Here is a 19,113-nt window from a genome sequence, read left to right as displayed (position 1 = left end):
AGTATTACATAAGTCTGTAGCTTATTATTGAATAATGTATATATCTGGAATCCTGACTGTTCTATACAGATTTTTAACACCAAGAATTGCTGAACCTGGAGAGCAACTGCATGAAAGCGAGGTGCCACGCGAGAGACTTTGCTGTTGTAAATTGCTGTGGCCTCCCAGCAGCTACGCTGACTTACACCAGGGCCAGCCTGCTCCGTTCATAGCAGCCAACTCTCCTCTGCTGTCCCTGCTTTTTCCCTTTTTCTGTCTAGCTAAAATGAGATAAAGATGTTGCTTTGTGAGAGGGAAAGACCAAGGGCTCACTGCGGAGCCAGGCAGAATACGAGCAGGTGCTGAGCAACATTTCCAGCAGTTCAGCTCCCTCCCAACAGGCTCGGTGCACCCCTCGCTTTTGAGTGTGGGGCCCCTCCGGAGCCCAGCTTGGCAGCTGCGCCGAATTGAGTGCTAGTCCTGCAAGGCCGCACGATGCTGGGAGCCAGTATATGATCTCGCTGTGTTTACCTTACGGATAAGATATGCAGTGTAGCTGCCCCAGAGTGGTTTGTAAACTTACACTGTAAACACTGTAAAATGTTTCATCTGTTCAAAGTCAGTTCAAATATCCTTTCTTTCTTTTCTTTCTTTGTAAAAATCTCTAAATTAGTTTCTCTATTTCAAGTGGAGAGAATAGGTCCAATAGATCAATGTTAACCGCATCAGATTTTTCCCACTCTTGTTTTTCTTTCTCCATTAGTTCCAGAATAAAAAACGATGCTGAATAAATATCATCTATCAAGCGTATCAGGTAGAGTAGTTGTTAATAGGAGATGGGTGTGGTGTATTACAGACGAGGTTCTTTAAAACTCTTTAAATCTGAACATCCGGACAGATTTGTAGAAGAGAAATTCTTGGCTGGGTTAATCCCACACAGACTAATTTATATTATGGATAGACATATGTTTAAACAAATACAAGGCATGCATAAAATATCTCCTGATTTGAGAGTTATAAGAATGATGGAGCATATCACCACCAGGTCAGCCAAGAAGCCAAACCCTCTGGAAACACTGGGCCGACCTGACTGCAGGTGGTACTCAGGCCAGCTGTAAGTCATCACTGTTCTTGTTAACTAATCAGAATAGGAGAATGGTGAAGTTTTGTCAGTTTCTGGTTGTTTTAGACTTAGATTTCCCCCATGAACATGATCATGGAGAAGGAATTTTGTACAAAGATGGGATAGCCAAGCATATTTTTTTAAGGCTGATGCAACAGATGTGCTTGTAGGTATAAAATGTGACCTTGTGAAAGCTTTTTGTGGTCTCGCTTGGGAAGGAAAACTCACTGTCATGGTATCTCTTCAGTCACAAAGGGTAAGAGAAGAAAAAAAAAAACCCCAGACAGAGGATGATCAGAGGGGAGGAAATCACAGAGTGGGGACAGATAATGATGATACTGTCTAGTTTTTATGTAACGCTTTTCACCAGGAGATCACAAAATAATTTGAGAGCTACAGCTCTCATGAAGGTGAAAGAGAATCCCAGGCCTGTGTTATATCCATTAAGCCTGTGGCATCTTGTACAGATCAAAGAGAAGGAGTTAAGTCACAGCTAACACTGGTGAGCCAGTATTGTCAAATGTTTTGGGCAAATGAGGAGAATGTAATAAAATGTTTGCTGTCTCACTATACAAGGTTAGTTACAAAGCTGTGAAGGCACCTTATACCTGGTATATATTGTGAAGAATTCAGTAATGAACGTGTTGCAGAAAATTTCCAGCTGAAACCCGAACAGGACCATTTACAGATGCCTTACTGAACAGAAGTGCCAAATCTTAGGTTAGTTTTTGGCTGTGGACCAAAAATACTTTCCACTAGAGGTGACTATTATGTATGATTCATACAGTGAGTCCACACGAGTAAAAATAATACCGCTTAGCTCTCAGTGTTCAAAGTGCTTTTACATTTTCAAAGTGCTGTGCAAACATTAGTTAATTAATGGCATAAAGTAAGTTACATTTTTGTGCATTTAGCATTGACATTTTGACAATAAATGGTTTTGGAGACTTCATATGCATCAGTGCGTTTGAGCAGCTCATATAAATTGTGCTAATGTTCTCAATTGTATTTGAGCAACATCTTAGTAATTTAGATGCTGTTTATCTTACGATGAGCATATAGATAGAGCAAAGGTTATCTGTAGATAGCAACGTACCAAAAAATAAGGTGTCTTCCTGTCCTTTCTAATAAAGCATAAATTTGCGCTTACTTGCCTCTGTGGCTTGTGCGCTGCGATCTGCTGGAGAAATAAACACACTGCTAGAAGTCAGAAACCACTAACAGCCATCATTAGCATTCCAGCTGCGGAAACAGAGCTCCATCCAGAAGATGAATTTTGTGGAATTGGTGTACCCAAGGTTAGACATCGGGACTTGGTAAAGCACTGGAACATCTGCTGGCTATTTTCAGAGAACTGTCAGCCTATTACCGTCTATTAAAATTAATTTAAAAGTGATCCCTTAGAGATGAATCTCTTTTTTCCCTTCCCAATCCTTGTGAAAAATGTTGGCGTACAGTTGACGTTTATATCCCAGTGGATTATTTTTTTTTTCTTCTAAACAACCTATATTAAAGTTGCAATATTCTCTGTGGAAGACATCCATCAATTGTATCAAGCTGGCTTAATGACCTTTCACATGAGGACGTTTTGGCTGAACTGCAGACTAAGCTCACATTCCAAATCTATAATCACATCTGCTCTCAAGCGTAGATCTTCCTTACTGGTCCCAGACTCTCACAGGTGCAAATATCCCGAAAGCAGGCTCTGAAGTGCAGCCATTCCCTGCGTTGACTTGACCGCCAGCTCAAGTTCTTGAGTTCTTGGAGAATAAGTATTTTGCATCAAATTCTCTTGTATCTCTTCTCGTTGTTCCTCCTGATGTCCCTTCTGAGTAGCAAGAAACACATTTAGATCATACAGACTCCTGACTTGGTTTCTTTCAGGATGCTGAGAATCAACCATTGCGAAAGTAGCTCATCACTCTACAGTCATTCTTATTTAACAAAAACACACATTAGTTTGTCATACCTACCTAAGTGTCTCGGGCATGAGTAGGGTGTAATTGTGACTGTAAGAAGTGACTTTCTACAAAAAAGAAAAAAGAACTTTTGTGTAGGAAGGAGATAAATAGATTTTTTTTTAACATTATATACACTTGATGTGGCATCTATCTGATGCACAGTAAACAAATGATCCTGAGTTGATCTACTTTTACAAAGAAACATTGAAGTGAGCATCCTGGGAATGGAAGTGTTTTTCCTATCAGTACTGGAAATTTAATAGCTTCTTCTGCCTTGTTCTGTCTTATTCTGGTGCCAAAAAGATTATCTCTAGCATTAGAATGAGAGACATACAGTATTTGAGAAAATCATCCTTTGTCCTTTAAAAATGGCCTTTAATAGCTTGCATTAATGAGTTTAATTTGGTCTATAAATGACAGATAACTTAATTGTAAAACATTTTCTTCAAGGAGAGAGATAAGGTAATATTTACATAAATGAGATTCAGTCCAGGTTTTAGTATGAGCAATTGTTTCAGAGCTGTTTCAAGTTATGCGATGTGGCCTTTATTCTTGGGAAAGCAATTTTTTTTTTTGGTCATTTTTTTAGAAGGGTTCTTTTATCTACAACAAACTTTTTGAATACGGGTTTTGCAAACTCTGTGTGTATGTTGTTCCTTTATAGCCTGGGTAGCAGGCATGTTACCCCTTCACTATACTGCTACTACAGGAATTTTAATCCCCTCAATGGGGATTTGTTATTAAATTTCCACACCAATGTTATGTCTACCTATGTTCTACCTTGAATAAAGAATAGAGAATATATGGAGGTGCTGGGGAGGAGAACTTGCAATATATTGCAGATGATCGCAGTGGTAATGCTGCTATAATACAGGTTAAGTGAGCACTCTTCATCTCTAAAGGTGCAATTTTCATGACACTTGTTGAATTTTTGGAAACCTGGCTGTAGTCAGACAAACTTGGTGTCCAAAGTGCTGCTGTTGTGTTCCCACCAGGGTGGGAAACGCTTAGCTGCACTGATCCAAAACCCCTTTGAAGTCAATGGCTTTTGAATAAGGAGTAACTAATGTGAATGTTAATATAGGATGAAGGAGAGAATGATTAAAGAAGTGATAACAAACAAAGGAAATGCCCAGTGCGAGCTTCCTTCAGGGGCTGCTCTCAGTTGCATTAGGTTTGAAGGACTTTCTACATCAAATCATGTATTTTGCAAAGCTTTCGACGGTGAAACCTTCCAGGTTCTAGGTGTGCGTATAATTTTGTATGTGGGGGTCATCTGGCCTCTTTTGATGGAAATACTTAAATAAGCTGAATTTTAAACCAACTTTGTAAGATCAAGCCAGAATTTTTTCCTCTGTCACTAATTTAGAAAATTACATGAAAAGCCCAAGTAACAGCAGTCAACAGTTGTAAAGTACCCCAACCCCCGAGATGAGGTAAAACCTTTGCTCAACCTCAGTGAGAAAATGGTTGCCGAGTTCATCATGACTGCAAATTTACCCTGCCTGTAACAGCGCACTTAAAATGTTATTTAAGCTATCATCTGCTGCTTCTGGGAACTGCTTCTCCTGCTTTTTTCTGCAGCTCAAACATTTATTGTGCATCCTCAGGAGCCTGCCCAGGGCTGCTCAGCAGCACAGCTTTCATCGCAGCCACGACAGTGTCCACCAGTGCACTCCTGTTCCTGCGGCAGGAGGGGACTCACCCCTGCCATAGGGAAGAGCGCGGGAGGCAGAGCTTGGGGTCTGTCAGTTGGGGACTGACAGACATGTGGTTCCCACTGGTCAGGGACCTGGTGGCTTCTCATAATGCCTGGAAGTCGCTGCCATCCCCTGCCTCGGCAGCGCAGCTGTACGGAGCTTTGCTTCCCAGAGTGTGAATCCCTATTGCCCTCCTTGCTGGTCCCCAGCCTCAGGCAGCTCTGCCTCCTGCTGGCGCTGGCTCTAGCATCCAAACCTCAATTACTCGTACCTGTCTGAAGGGTAGGAGGTACCATCACTTGATCTCTCTGTGTGGTTTTAAAACCTGGGGCTGTTTTATATTCAGAAGCTTGCAGCAGCCACAAAGACGATGGTAAGGAGGAGATTATGTTTTTGTTTTCAAGCATATTCTTTTTTCTCGAGTGGCGGACTCTGAGCAAGTAGGGCTGATTCTCCTGCCGGACCTGGGAAGGAGTGGAAATTGTATTGGCAGATATTACGCGGTACTACAACAAAACTGGTAAAAACGTCAAGAATACAAGAATTTTCCAAAGTGACACCTCAGCCTCAGGGGATCCAGCAAAGAGCTTTTGGTGTTAGTGGAACATGGCATCTTCTGGGAATTAGTCTACCGCAGGTTGGACACCAGGCTTGGGATACTCATAACCTTTGGCAGCTTTGGGGTATTTAAGTCCAAATTTTACTGAAAAATGTACGTTGTAAGGTAAAATGTGGTGCAAAAAGTCGGCCTACAGGATTACAACACCCTGCCTGATTGTATACCACGATATCATCTTATTCAGCAGAGATCCACAATGAGGACATAATGATAACTTTAAGTAAGCTGATGATTTATCTCCTCAAAAACGCACGGTTGTTGTAAAACTGCCTATCAGATATTTTCAGAGTACTATCCTTCACAAGCCCTTATTTAACGCAGTTGAATTTGCATGCATACCCTCTCTTCACATTTGCCATTTGTCACTGAGATAGCAAATTACATTCATCAGAATCCATTCATTCCCCTGGTTTCGCTGAATACAGGATTATCTTGGCTGTGTCAGCTGCCCTATGACTGGTAACTGTGAAAAATGGAGGTCGCCTTCAGATATTCCAAACATGTATCTTCAAAGGACAGTAGGTATTAAGCTGGAAAAGATTAATGGGCTTTATGTCATCGTGTTTGTGTGGCATAAAAGTGAATTGTGCAGATTGATGGATATCTTGGTAAAAACAAATGCATTTTTAAACTACTCTCTTGCCCCTTTCCTGACAAGTTTTAGTGACCATCAAAAGAAATATACTGAGACATTGCCTTAAATCCTAGGCTGATTTTACAGGTTTTTTCACCTTTAGGAAACTGAAAAACTTTTAGTTGTTGAGCAAAAAAACGCATATGGACTATTAAATAATTGGTTATTTCATATTCAATCTGTGTTTATATTAGCACTACAGGACTATCATGTCTTATTTGTCATATAATCATGTAATCTATAAGTAACTGGGATACATACAATTTTGTTGCTCACCATTTGTAAATTCCTCAGAAAATGTCACAATTTCCTATTTTAGATCCAGATCGCTTCTTTAGGGCAGCCACTCTGCGTGTCTGGCAGGTGCTTTGTTCATACAAAAAAAGTAGCACCTCAGCACGAAGAGTCACCAGGTCTAAAAAGGGAAGGCTCTACCTGTCCTTGAATAATACACTGTATTAAAAAGGTATTGAAAGCACAAAGTGGATTCTCTCAGGGAGAGTAAGTAACTTTTCAAAACAACCAATGTATTAGGGAAAAAGAGGCATCATTATTGATTCTCACAGTACGTGGGTACATTGAAAGGATATGCCAGAGGAAAACTGGTGGTGTGCAGTGAAGTTTGTGAACTTTGCTTGTGACCTTTTTTTTTTTTCTGTAGCATCTTTGCTTGAGAAAGAACAGGAGAAAAAAAATCCCAGGGTCCTGGTCTAGTTCTGCTACTCTTGTTCTCTGTGACCTTGGGCACGTCAAATCTCCACCTGGAGGCAGAGATCTGTCGGAAGGATCACAAGACTGTAACGCTTACCTGTGTGTGAGATCTGTGGGTAAAAGTGCTTCTCCACTGGAAACTGTTAGGGTTTTTAATGTGTTTCAGTAATATGGAGATAGGCTTATATCATAGTGATAACTGCAGCGGTGTGTCTGGCAGCCATGTGGTACAGGGAGTAACTTGCCCTCTTCTGTTGAATACGAGCAGAGCTGTAGGGACAGGCACAATAGACAGGGAGAGACGTTCTGACCATGTTTTAAATTTATCTTGAGTTTCATTGCTGAAGTGTGTTACTACTGCATTTTGTTTTAGAGGCAGGGATTGCTGCAAAGCCTTATGTACAGTTTCTTTGGGATGTTGTTTGTGTTAATATTTTAAACTTGTAATAAATTTCTGGTGGTTTTTTGTTGTGGTTTTTTTTTCTTTTTTTAAATTGCCTTTGGACTTTTAATTATCCTACACTCCAAGCAAAGTATGCTTTCCATCATGAAGTAGGATATTAAAACACTAATAATAACTTCCTGGTTTTTAACTTCAATAAGACCACCATAGAAAAAATTCCACTCTATTTGTGATAAGTATAAATCATTATAATTCATGTGTTTTGTATTATTTTTTCTTTCAATGACTGCCTAAGTAATATGATGGTTTAAGTGAGAGTTGCTTCTTCACAGCTAGTCCTCAACAGGTATTTGCTCTTGATGTGATATCGTAACGCTCCATTAATACCATTAGTTGCAGGAGGTTTACAGTAATGTGGATTTTTATTTAGGTTTTTGCTTTGGATTCAAAGAATTTCAAAAAATCAAATCTGTGAAAATTCAAGAGCTTTGTCCTGAGAGGGTAAGTCTTTCTCCCTCCACCGGCAGGACTGACAGATGATCTAGAGATTGCCCGTTTGCCTGAAGCCGGACTCATTGGGGTTCCTGCAAGCTCAAGTGAACAGGGGGGGTGTTTTGGCTCAGGTTTGCAGTGGATTTGAAGCTGGGCCATGTGTAAAGATCTTAAGGCTAGGTGAATTGCTTTGTGAACATCATCACACAGTTCGTTGATTGTCAAATTCACCGTATCACCAGTCTGACACCTCTGCCCCACTTAAATCTTGTTATGAGGATGGAAGCGGCGCCGAAGCTTTGTATTTGTCATAAATACTTGACTGAAGTTCTTTTTGAGAGTAATTCTGCAATTATAGACCATGATGTCATGCTGAAAGGAGCAGACAGTCAGCTAGGCTCTATGCTTTAATGGTTTCTGTGAAATTAGTAGTAATACCAGGAGGCTGAATTTTAATTTACGGTGCTATGAAATGAGTAGTTTTCACAGGGCCTGAAGCATTCACCTTTGGAAAGGAGTGTGTGAAAACTTCTGGCCTCGACCACAGCTTGTTTCCAAGCGGGATGCAGTCCTCTGCCTCGGTCAGGCAGACAGCTATCTGGACAGCAGGCCAGATGTGCCCCGTGCTCAGGAAAGGCAGCACCTCTGGCGAAGTGGATCACAGCTGCTGCAAGGGGTATGGCAGATGCCTGTGTTATTTTACAAAGCTGGTATTTCCATCTGTTTGTTGGTTGCAATAGGATTACCAGAGGATCAGATCGGGCAGAGGGTAGGCTGAAGGGGAGACTGTCGGCATCAAGAGCATCGTTTACCGGTATTTTAAGGGGGCAGAAACAGATGTCGGTCTCTTTGAAGTGTACCTCTGCATGTAGTCAATTCAATGCGTCAGCTTGGTCCTGGGCAGGGGTGAACTCTGTCAGACAACTAGAAAAGAGAGAGCTGGAAAATGAGGTCCATGAAGATACACCAGAGAGAGAGAGATGTGGCAAACTGAGTCCCTGACACAGGAATAGAAAATATTTTACACAGTGTGCAGGGACCACTTAGGACACTCATAGCCTGCTTCTGTGGTGCATCAAAGTCTTTTCCTCCATATTCTTTGCTTCCCACAATTGAGGTTTTGATTCCCTGAGAGCATGCCTTGGAAACCTGACTTAGGTGGCTTTGCTCCCACCGGTCTTTGTAAGGGAATTCTTGTCAGGCAATGAGAGCCAACGGGGCTGCCTGAGCAGCTGCAGTCCGACCGGAGGGAAAATGTGGGATTGCAGCACAGTTGAAGGTTCAGGGCTTCTTCCTTACAGGCACTGTAGTCAAGGAGACTTAATGGGTACAGGCAGCTCTGAGCTGTGACTGCTAAGGATGTGTTTGAGAAAGTATCTGAAGATTTAGGGTAATGAAATTTGAATATCAGAAGAACTTTAATTCTTAAGGAGACAAATGTTATTTCTGGCATTACGGAGTATAGGCATCGATCCAAGCACGCTGAAGTCAATGAAAAGCCTCTGTTTGGCTTCTCTGAGTTTTGAATTAAGACCACAGAATGTTTGATAAACGAAAAATGTTACAACAAGCTTCTGGTGTTCACCATCACCTTGCAGCAATAGGTCCTGGTGGGATCAGGCAAGGGCCTTTCATAAAAGGGATTTGCTACACGGACGAAGAGCAGAAAGCTGATTGATGCTTTTTGCTCTTTGCCACCATTAATTTGATTTGGGATTGGGAAACACTTTTTACAAGCTAGCATTGTTTTTCTATTGTGTATTTTCTGGTAAGATTTAAATTATGATGAAACTAGTTGTCGCATATAATAAAAAGCAGTCACTGCCTGCTGGGTAAATGTCTTGGTACTGGGGATACACGTGAAATACTTGGGAGTGCCGAAATGCAGTTGGGTTTATTTTCATGGCAAGTTGTTATTTTGTTAGGACACAAGGTGGCAATAACATGGAAACACTCATTAGATAAAATAGTCTAGAATGTCTTTTGATCAGTTTTCTGCTTCAAATCTGTGCTTGATGTATACACCTTGGCACCATACATACAGCTCTACATGTGACAACATTTATGGCGGGGAACACTGTCTCCAAGGACGAGGACAAGGCTGAGGTACTGAATGCTGCCTTTGCCTCAGCCTTTAATAGCCAGACCAGGTATCCGCAGGGTATTCAGCCCGCTGAGCTGGCAGACGGGGATGGGGAGCACAATAAACTCCTCATAATCCAGCAGGAAACAGTTAAGGACCTGTTAAGCCACCTGGACACCCACAAGTCTATGGGGCCTGATGGTATCCCCCCAAGAGCACTGAGAGAGCTGGCGGAGGAGCTTGCCAAGCCACTCTGCATCATTTATCAGCAGTCCTGGTTAACGGGAGGTCCCAGACGACTGGAGGCTTGCCAACGTGGCGCCCATCTACAAGAAAGGCCGGAAGGAGGATCCCGGGAACTACAGGCCTGTCAGCCTGACCTCCATACTGGGGAAGATCATTGAGCCGTTCATCTTGAGGGTGCTCACAGGGCATGTGCAGGACAGCCAAGGGATCAGGCCCAGCCAGCATGGGTTCATGGAAGGCAGGTCCTGCTTGACCAACCTGATCTCCTTCTATGACCAGGTGACCCACCTAGTGGATGAGGGAAAGACTGTGGACGTTGTCTACCTGGACTTTAGTAAAGCCTTTGACACCGACTCCCACAGCATTCTCCTGGAGAAACTGGCGGCTCGTGGCTTAGACAGGTTTACTTTCTGCTGGATAAAGAACTGGCTGGATGGCCGAGCCCAGAGAGTTGTAGTGAACAGCGTTAAATCCGGCTGGCGGCCGGTCACAAGCGGTGTTCCCCAGGGCTCGGTTCTGGGGCCGGTCTCGTTCAGTATCTTTATTAATGATCTGCATGAGGGGATCGAGTGCTCCCTCAGTAAGTTTGCAGATGACACCAAGTTGGGTGGGAGTGTTGATCTGCTGGAGGGTAGGAGGGCTCTGCAGAGGGATCTGGACAGGCTGGATCGATGGGCTGAAGTCAGCTGTGTGAGGTTTAATAAGGCCAAGTGCCGGGTCCTGCACTTTGGCCACAACAACCCCATGCAACGCTACAGGCTTGGGGAGGAGTGGCGAGAGAGCAGCCCGGCGGAAAAGGACCTGGGGGTGCTGGTTGACAGCCGGCTGAAGATGAGCCGGCAGTGTGCCCAGGTGGCCAAGAAGGCCAACAGCGTCCTGGCCTGTATCAGGAATAGTGTGGCCAGCAGGAGTAGGGAAGTGATCGTGCCCCTGTACTCGGCCCTGGTGAGGCCACACCTTGAATACCGTGTTCAGTTTTGGGCCCCTCACTAGAAGAAGGATGCTGAGGTGCTGGAGCGTGTCCAGAGAAGGGCAACGAAGCTGGTGAGGGGTCTGGAGCACAAGTCTGATGAGGAGCGGCTGAGGGAATTGGGATTGTTCAGTCTGGAGAAGAGGAGGCTGAGGGGAGACCTCATCGCTCTCTACAACTACCTGAAAGGGGGTTGTGGCGATGAGGGTGTTGGTCTCTTCTCCCAAGTAACTAGTGATAGGACAAGAGGAAATTGGCCTCAAGTTGCACCAGGGGAGGTTTAGATTGGATATTAGGAAAAATTTCTTCCCCGAGAGGGTGGTCAAGCATTGGAACAGGCTGCCCAGGGAGGTGGTGGAGTCACCATCTCTGGAAGTGTTCAAAAAATGTGTGGATGTGGCGCTTCGGGACATGATTTAGTGGGCATGGTGGCGTTGAGTTAACGGTTGGACTTGATGTTCTTGAAGGCCCTTTCCAACCTTAGTGATTCTGTGATTTGACATGTCCTGTGGATTGTGCTTGGAAATACCTCTTTTGTAGCGATGTGTAGGAGCACGACTAAGTATTGCTGTCCCCTAAATAGATAAGGAAATTAAGTTAGAGGAATCAGACAACCTGCCAGAGGCCACAGCAAAAGAGCTGAGATAAAACCAGAGATATTTTCAATCCTAAAATGTATGTAGGTATAGCTGTAGAGTATAAACTCTTACTATATCAGTGGCTGCATGCACAGACGTGCGCGTACACATGCAGCGTCCTCCCCCATGCTGCAGTAGAGGGAAGGGTCCTTTAAGGAACTTGGTGTGTACTTCTCATTTGCTGGGAAGGCAGGGCTTTTTTCCTTCTCAAAGAATCCAGAAAAAAGGGTATAAAGTTGCCAGAAAGCATCAGCAGGCTCTTGTTTTATTGGGGCCTTAGATGTGGAGAGGCTTGTGATCATTTCTTCAAGCAGTGCATGTCCATCTTGCTCCGTTTTCCTTCTGTGGGCAGAGCTGTCTCTGGGTGGCGGTGGCTGTGCGTTGGTGGAGCTCGGTTGCCGCGGAGGTGTGCAGCTCCCAGCTCTGCTGTGTGGTTTGTGGGACCCTCAGCAGCTTTTCATCATTCCCGTGCTGCGGTGACAGTGCAGTCCCTGAGCGCTTGCCTGCCCCAGCCTCCCAGGGAGCTCTTCTAGACCATTAGTGGTCTATGAGTGAACTAGCCCAAGGTGCATTAACCCATCGATAAACTTAAAACTCGAGAGATGCAAAGTGCTCTCATTCACTGGGGAAAAAACAAACAAATAAAACCCCACTGAACAAAAAACAGGAGGAAATATTTTTGCTAGCTTCTTGATAATTAAGATCAACGCTTCTGCTATTACGACCAACAGTGCTTTTATACCCAGTGGAGGGGTTTTCAGTTCATGAGATTTGGCTGTATTCTTGTAAAATCCTGGCATTAATAACTGACTCTGGGTCCATTCCACTGCAAAACAGCCCGAGCCCTGCAAACCTTGCAGAGCCCCAGAAGTTTCCTTGATCCTTATCAGGTGCAGCTAACAAAACCCCTGGGAAGGTATCCCCCTCAAAATTAAATGGAGCCTGGCAAGGAGAGCAGGGCCCAAGAAAAAAAATAATGGGTGGGGGAAAAAAAAATCAATGTACTCACAGCCTTGAATTGTGAAGCTGCTTACTAAGTGAACAGCTCATGCAATTTAACTCCCTTCTTCCGGTGTTGCAGCGCTCTTAATTTTGAGGTTCTTTGATCCACCTATTCATAGCTGTGAAGTGAACAGAATTTAATCAGGCTCTGACAGTGGATGGTTGATTTTAATACCGGCCTCCAAAAAAGAGCTGTCAATCAAAGATGAGCTTTAATACCTTCAACTTGCAGCTCCTTTAAACTTCTGCTGCAGTTGAGTGGTGCTTGGTCAGCTGTGGAGGAGCCAGGCATCTACAAAAGGTGCTGGGGGCTCCTTGGGTGCACTTGGGGGAGTCCCTGAGGGCTATTCCCTCCCCTCTGTGAAGGGATGTCACGAAACCTCTAATCAAGTTGGTATTTCCTAGCGACCTGAGAGGAGAGATTTCCTCTTTGCATAAGGAGCAGCTTTCATAAGTGTGCATCCCAAAAGGCCTGCTGAGATGTTGTTAGCCAGCAGGGAAGGCAAGTTTGGAGTAACTTGGATTAAACCTTTCCTGATTGTATCTGGAACAGGAACAGTGAGGACAAGAGTTACTTTACATACCTAGTTTTGAGTTATTTTAGCTGGGAATGTTAGATAAAATAGTCAATGACTGGCAGGATGGTAGAATATGGTTTAATTTCAGATTTACTATCTGCCAACACATGCCATTCAATCAGATAAACACAGGTTTTCAGCTGTCATCACAATATCTTATGCATATTTAAAAATAGAGCACTTTTTCTCACACCAAGAAGAAATTGAACAGGTTTATATATAGGTTGTATACAGTCAGGAGGCTAGAAATTTTGAAATAGTCTGCCGTTTCTAGAGAGATTTCCTATCTTTAAATTAAGGAATTATATTAGTAGTAGTAGAAATCCTCAGGATTGCGGAAGTTTTATCATTGTCAACTGCACAGAATAAATACAAGTAAAGGGAACCCCTTGAGAAGTTAAACTATATGAAGTGAGGGAAATGTCTGTAGTATTTACAGCAGACTATGAGCCTACAGAAGGAGGAAGACAACTCAGAACTTCTCTGCGTGGGAATATCATTCCTCCTCTGGTTTATAAATTTCCATCCTTGCTCTTTTGTCTGTCCTGGCTCACGTATTGGGCGTGTCACTGTAATGCTTGAATGTCTGCTTTGCTCGGGAGGCGGAGACAGATGATGACAATCTAGCATCACCCTAGCACTATCCTAACCCAATTTTCACAATAAATGTAATTTAAGCATTCACTGTCTAACTCTTCCCTCCTGAAAACACACAACTTTACTTATGTGGAAACTTTCATATAGGTAAAACATGGCACCTTTTTCCAGTGATTTATGTTATAAATTTGTGAATACACAGATGAGTATGGCTTTTTGGCTTGCGCACTTAACCAGTATTTGGGTTTTTTATTATATCCCTTGTGAAGAGTAGCTGATGACACAGTCAAACATATTTTTAAGGTCTAGCCTGGTCTGTTTACGAGGGATGCGCAAGCTCTACCCTGCTGCTTTCTCTCCTGCTCACAAGCCCCTTTATTCCTTAATGCCCACATAACCTGTACCTTCAGTCTCATATTTCCTACCTAGTTTGCTCTTTCAGGTTTTGTAGTCAGCTTTGATTCAGAGATGTCCTTGCTAGCAACTACTATCACTTTCCAGCGTAACCGATTATTTATTGCCTGCTCTTGTTCCCTTCTGTATTCTACCCGGCTGTTCCAAAATGAGCTCTAAAATGACGTCCTGAGCTGCTCAGCATAATGGTATCTTTGAAGCCAAGACTTGCACTTTGCTTCGAAGAGCAGCTCTAGGAAAAAGACAGCATTTTCTACTGAAGATAAGGGAAAGAAGGCAGTTTTTTGAAAGTGTTCCTCCCACTGGTTTCCCTGCAGGGGGGGGAGCTGGCTGGTGCTTTTTTTAGTGTGTGCAAAGGCACTCTTGAGGAGCTTTGCTGTGACAGATCGGCTTATTGCCCATGGAGACAGGAGGACAGCATAATGCCAGCCAAGGTGCTGAATTCCCTATTGCCTGGGCTTCATCCCTTTCTGGTTAAGCTCTCATGCACTTCAGAGAAAAACTTGATTTATCGGGTTGTGGGTCCCTCAGCTCAGTCGTGGGAGGGTCTTTTCAACTTCCCAGCTGCCTCCTGGAGCTGGGTTTTGGCTGCAGAGGCAATTTATGCTGGGCTATGCAAACAGGTAAAATAAAGAAATAGCAAGCAATAGAGTGAAGTCCAGTGAGGATGTTTTTCAGTCTTCAAGGCTTTGGAATTCTGTTTGGGTTTTATTTTGTTTGGCGCTTTTTTGGTCTCTTAGAGAAGCCTTTCACATACGGTGATCTCCCAAACAATTTATCTGAAATTATTGGTGGGTGGCGCGTACGTTTACGGGCTGTGGTTTCCTTGATATGCTCAGCCTCGCTAAGTAGATGGCATATTAAATGTTTTATTTACCCCGCGCGCTACCTGTCATCTAATCAGCTTTTGTTTTTGCTGCATTCTGCTTGTATTATAGCAAGAGTAAGTGGTTTCATGTAAATTAAAACCGCATGAAACCTTTTAAAGCCTTTTTAAAATACTAAATGGTTTTGCAAATAGGTTTGTCGGACAAGGATTGGAAAAAGAGCTCTTTGCTTACCCATTTACTCGTTTGTATGCTTATTAGAAGCCCCCCGTGTGACTCTTTCATCAAACATTGCATCCCAGTACTCATCTAGAATGCCAAAAGTCATTTATATTGTGCTCAAGAGTGGTTCGCATAAACAGGAGGCAGTTAACAAAGGATACAGTTGTGAGCTACAATTGCAAATGTTATTTTATAAATTACAACACAGATGCACAATAAAGTCAAAACATGCGTCCCTGTGATGTTTTCTTGCTTGCCTGGAGCATAAATGCATGTTGGCTTAAAAGTTTCTTTTTATTAACTATTATTGCCAATGTTTATGATTGCGATCATTTCACTGTGAGTAATTTTGTTTCTTACAGGTGGATCGTATCATCTTCTGCGTCTTTTTGGAGGTTGACTACAAAATTTTCAAGAAGAAAATGGGCGAGTTTTTCCCTCTGGGTAGGTATAGTAATCGAGTGCTAGCTGACTTTAAAAAATGATGCAGCAAAAGGATAACAGTTGGTGTCCTTTCTTCTTTCCCTGCCTAAGCCAAATATGAAATGTGAACTTTCTTTAAAAATCGGCTGCACATAGAGGCTCTGATCCTGGACGGATGCAGACATTTGAAATTTGTGAACCAGTAAAACTAGTTGCAGTACTGCTTTTGCAAAATCAAGGCCTGCTTTTGTATGCTCAGTGCAGCTAGTTTCTTCATTCTCTGCTGTATCCGTATGTTCTCCTGAAACCTGGTGCGTGGTGCTGGCTCTCTTGACTCTGAGAAGAAAATTATTTGCGCTAATGTATATCGCTCCGAGTGTATATTGCTTTTCCATGCACTATGTACATGCTTTGCTCTTTCATTAACGATGCTGGTAGGTTTTCTCTGGGTCTGAAAAGATACCGCAGGGGTTAGAGCCCAACTGCATCTGAATGAGAACTTTAAACTTGAGCTGTCCCTGTGCAAGAATGAATGGGAGAAAGATGGCTCTCGCCGGAGCACTTGGGAAATGTTAGCCATTCATCTTATGTTTCACAGAGGAGGTTACTTTCTAGAATTTAAGAAAATCTGGTGGATAGTAAATTTGCTAATCCCCCTCCCACCCCTATGCGTGTGATTTATTTTTATCATATGTTCTGGTTTTTTTGTCAACCCTAACCTTCTTCCATTTTATTTTGTTTTCTGTGTCATCAGTCCTACTATATGTGACAAGATCCAGGTTTTACTATTTTGTTTTATCACCCATTTCAGAAGTGGCAGTCACTTAAATATGCCCCACGCTGTCTGTCTGTCTGGTCGAAAGGGCCTTCGAGTAACAGGAAGCAGAGCTTTGGTGTGTTGTGAATCTCCATTAATTCTATAGGACTGTGTTGTCACAGGTAGCCACAGTATTTTTTTCCTTTCACTTTGGCTGGTAGTATGGAAATTGTGATGTTTCTGTCTCATCTCACCAGAACAAAGCTTTTTGCAGATGACTTTGTAATCTCCAGTTTGCCATGATTGGCAGCTGAAACTTAAAGACCTATTGAATAATTCAGGTAGCATAGGATGGTGTCTAACCACTTAATAATATTTTTGTCTGGGCCACATGGAGCATGCATTTCAAAGACTGCATCCATGTCTAATCCATTCATTGTATGATTTTTTTTTTGTCAGTGTACCTCAACACATAGGATAAAGTGGCAGTATCATAGAATTATAGAATAGTCTGGGTTGGAAGGGACCTTCAAAGATCATCTAATCTAACCCCCCTGCAGTGAGCAGGGACATCTTCACCTAGATCAGGTTGCTCAGAGCCCCGTCCAACCTGACCTGGAATGTTTCCAGGGATGGGGCATCTACCACCTCTCTGGGCAAGTGTTTCACCACCCTCATGGTAAAAATATTTCTTCCTTATATCTAACCTGAATCTATCCTCTTTTAGTTTAAAACCATTATCTACCCCTTGTCCTATCGCTACAGGCCCTGCTACAAAGTCTGTCCCCGTCTTTCTCCTAAGCCCCCTTTAAGTACTGGAAGGCTGCAATAAGGTGTCCCCAGAGCCTTCTCTTCTCCAGGCTGAACAACCCCAACTCTCTCAGCCTTTCTTCACAGGAGAGGTGTTCCATCCCTCTGATCATCTTTGTGGCCCTCCTCTGTACCCAGCCTACTGTTGCTGGCTCTGTCCCTGCCCTTCAGATTGAGCGAGAGTAGACTACAGTGTCAATTTGTCAACAAATTAGAGTATTACTATTCACCTTCATTGTTAAGTTCTTTGAAATCACAGTTAAAGCCTGGTATTGTTGTTGTAAATGTAAAACCCACTTGGGTTTGAAAGCCTGAGAGACAAGAAGATGCCTCAGAGCTGAAGCATGGCAATCCCAAAGGGGAAAAGAGGGGTAACTCCAGTCTACAGAGAACCTGTGTGGTTGGGTGTCATGTTATATAAAGATTTATAATTGCATTACACCACGTTATACAGATGATCAGTTGTAGTATAGTTTTAAAAATATGTCTATTCTCATGCATGGAAAGTTTTTACAATTTTTTTCTTGAACTAAAGCTGGAAATTTGATATGTGACCACAGGGAGGTGGTCATGGTGGGGACCCTGTAAGGTGCAGCAAACCCAGTGGTTTGCTGGTATGTGACTATGCAAAAGGATGACCTAATGCTTACGCAGATAGCTGTCCAGAGAAGGATGTTTTAGTTCTCAGCAGCCATAATTTGGTATAGATTGCTAAAAGATCTTAGGATCCATTTTCATAGGCTCCCCACTGCAATTTTCTCATAACTAATGATTCTGAATACCAATTTCGATATCCTTTAATGATACTGGTTTCCAGAAGGAACTGAGTACTTATTGGCTGGTGAGCTGGAGCTTTAAAAGGAACCAGTTTAGCATCTAAAAGTTTATCCCTGACTCAGCGAAGGATTTCCAGGGGTTAGGTCAGTAGTCAGTGATTTGGGATATCTGATTTTAATGTCTTGTATCACCATGGATGTTTGGTATGCCCCTATAAGAGTAACTTAGATCCTCAACTTGTGAGGAGACAGGCAGAGGCAGGAAAGACACATGCTACCCAAATGACTCTCCATTAGTATCCCTGGAGAAATGACCAGTATCTGCGTCTCTCTCCTGGAGGAGTGTCCAAATGAATAATATACAGTCTCAGACTTTCTTTGCCATCTTGAATTGGCACTTTTCTGCAGGGTGCCACCACTTCAACAGATGTCAACTGAAGTCAGCCCCATCCTGAATTGCCTATAGCCTACTGGTGAGAACATCAGCTGAAGGTCTGGATGGCAATCACCACATGACCGTCATGTCTGCTGTTTGTTCCTTTTTTCTGGTCTCTTGTAAATTGCCATCTGCATTTAACGTAGTAGACTTTGACGAGTTATCATCAGACTCTCCTACTGTATGGATGTTCCAACTCTCGGCAGAACTGGTTTCTTGCACAGAGGACTTAGTCAACAGGGCTCTGTGTCAAGGAATTAACAACTGTCTCTACCTTTGGCAATAAATTCCTGATATTTAGACTGTGGAAGAAATTGCCAAAACTCTGGAGGTTTGGTTTTGTTTTGGTTTTAAGTGAATCTATTAATGTAGTGAAATTAAAGTCTTTAAGGACAGACTTGCCCTAAATTTAAACTGATAGGACACTAACTGAACACTCGCAGGAGAGAACAACACTGAGATATTAATTTAAGCTTGGAGAAAAAGCATCGAGACGTTTTTAAAGTGTGTCTTGCACTCAGAAACATGATGAAATATATCTACTTTAATAAATGTGGACAAAAATGCTTAGAAAGAATAATATATTCATGAAGTTATATACATAAATAGTTATTACTTTAAACCCAGTGCATTAATAAATCCAAAAAGACATCCAAGTGCTTGAGCTAGTCAAGTGATAATGAAATGAAGCTGGAGTTACACCTCAGTGCAT

The 19,113-nt window shown here is 42.7% G+C and overlaps 1 protein-coding gene across 1 annotated transcript in view; it reads left to right on the top strand.

Moving 5' to 3' along the window:
• The window catches only part of MACROD2 (mono-ADP ribosylhydrolase 2), a gene marked incomplete at its 5' end in the record, with an annotated part of 899,733 nt that overhangs the window by 800,303 nt on the left and 80,317 nt on the right, over nt 1-19,113 (top strand). Inside the window, one exon of the mRNA XM_081997745.1 lies at nt 15,562-15,643. Within this exon, the coding sequence (XP_081853871.1) occupies nt 15,562-15,643 (82 nt within the window). The remainder of the gene's footprint in view (nt 1-15,561; nt 15,644-19,113) is intronic.

Source organism: Phaethon aethereus (genome assembly GCF_964289735.1).
Source record: "Phaethon aethereus genome assembly, chromosome: 3".
NCBI lineage: Eukaryota > Metazoa > Chordata > Aves > Phaethontiformes > Phaethontidae > Phaethon > Phaethon aethereus.
Note: the sequence above shows the minus strand (reverse complement) of the source record. Positions and strands in the feature narration are given on the sequence as shown.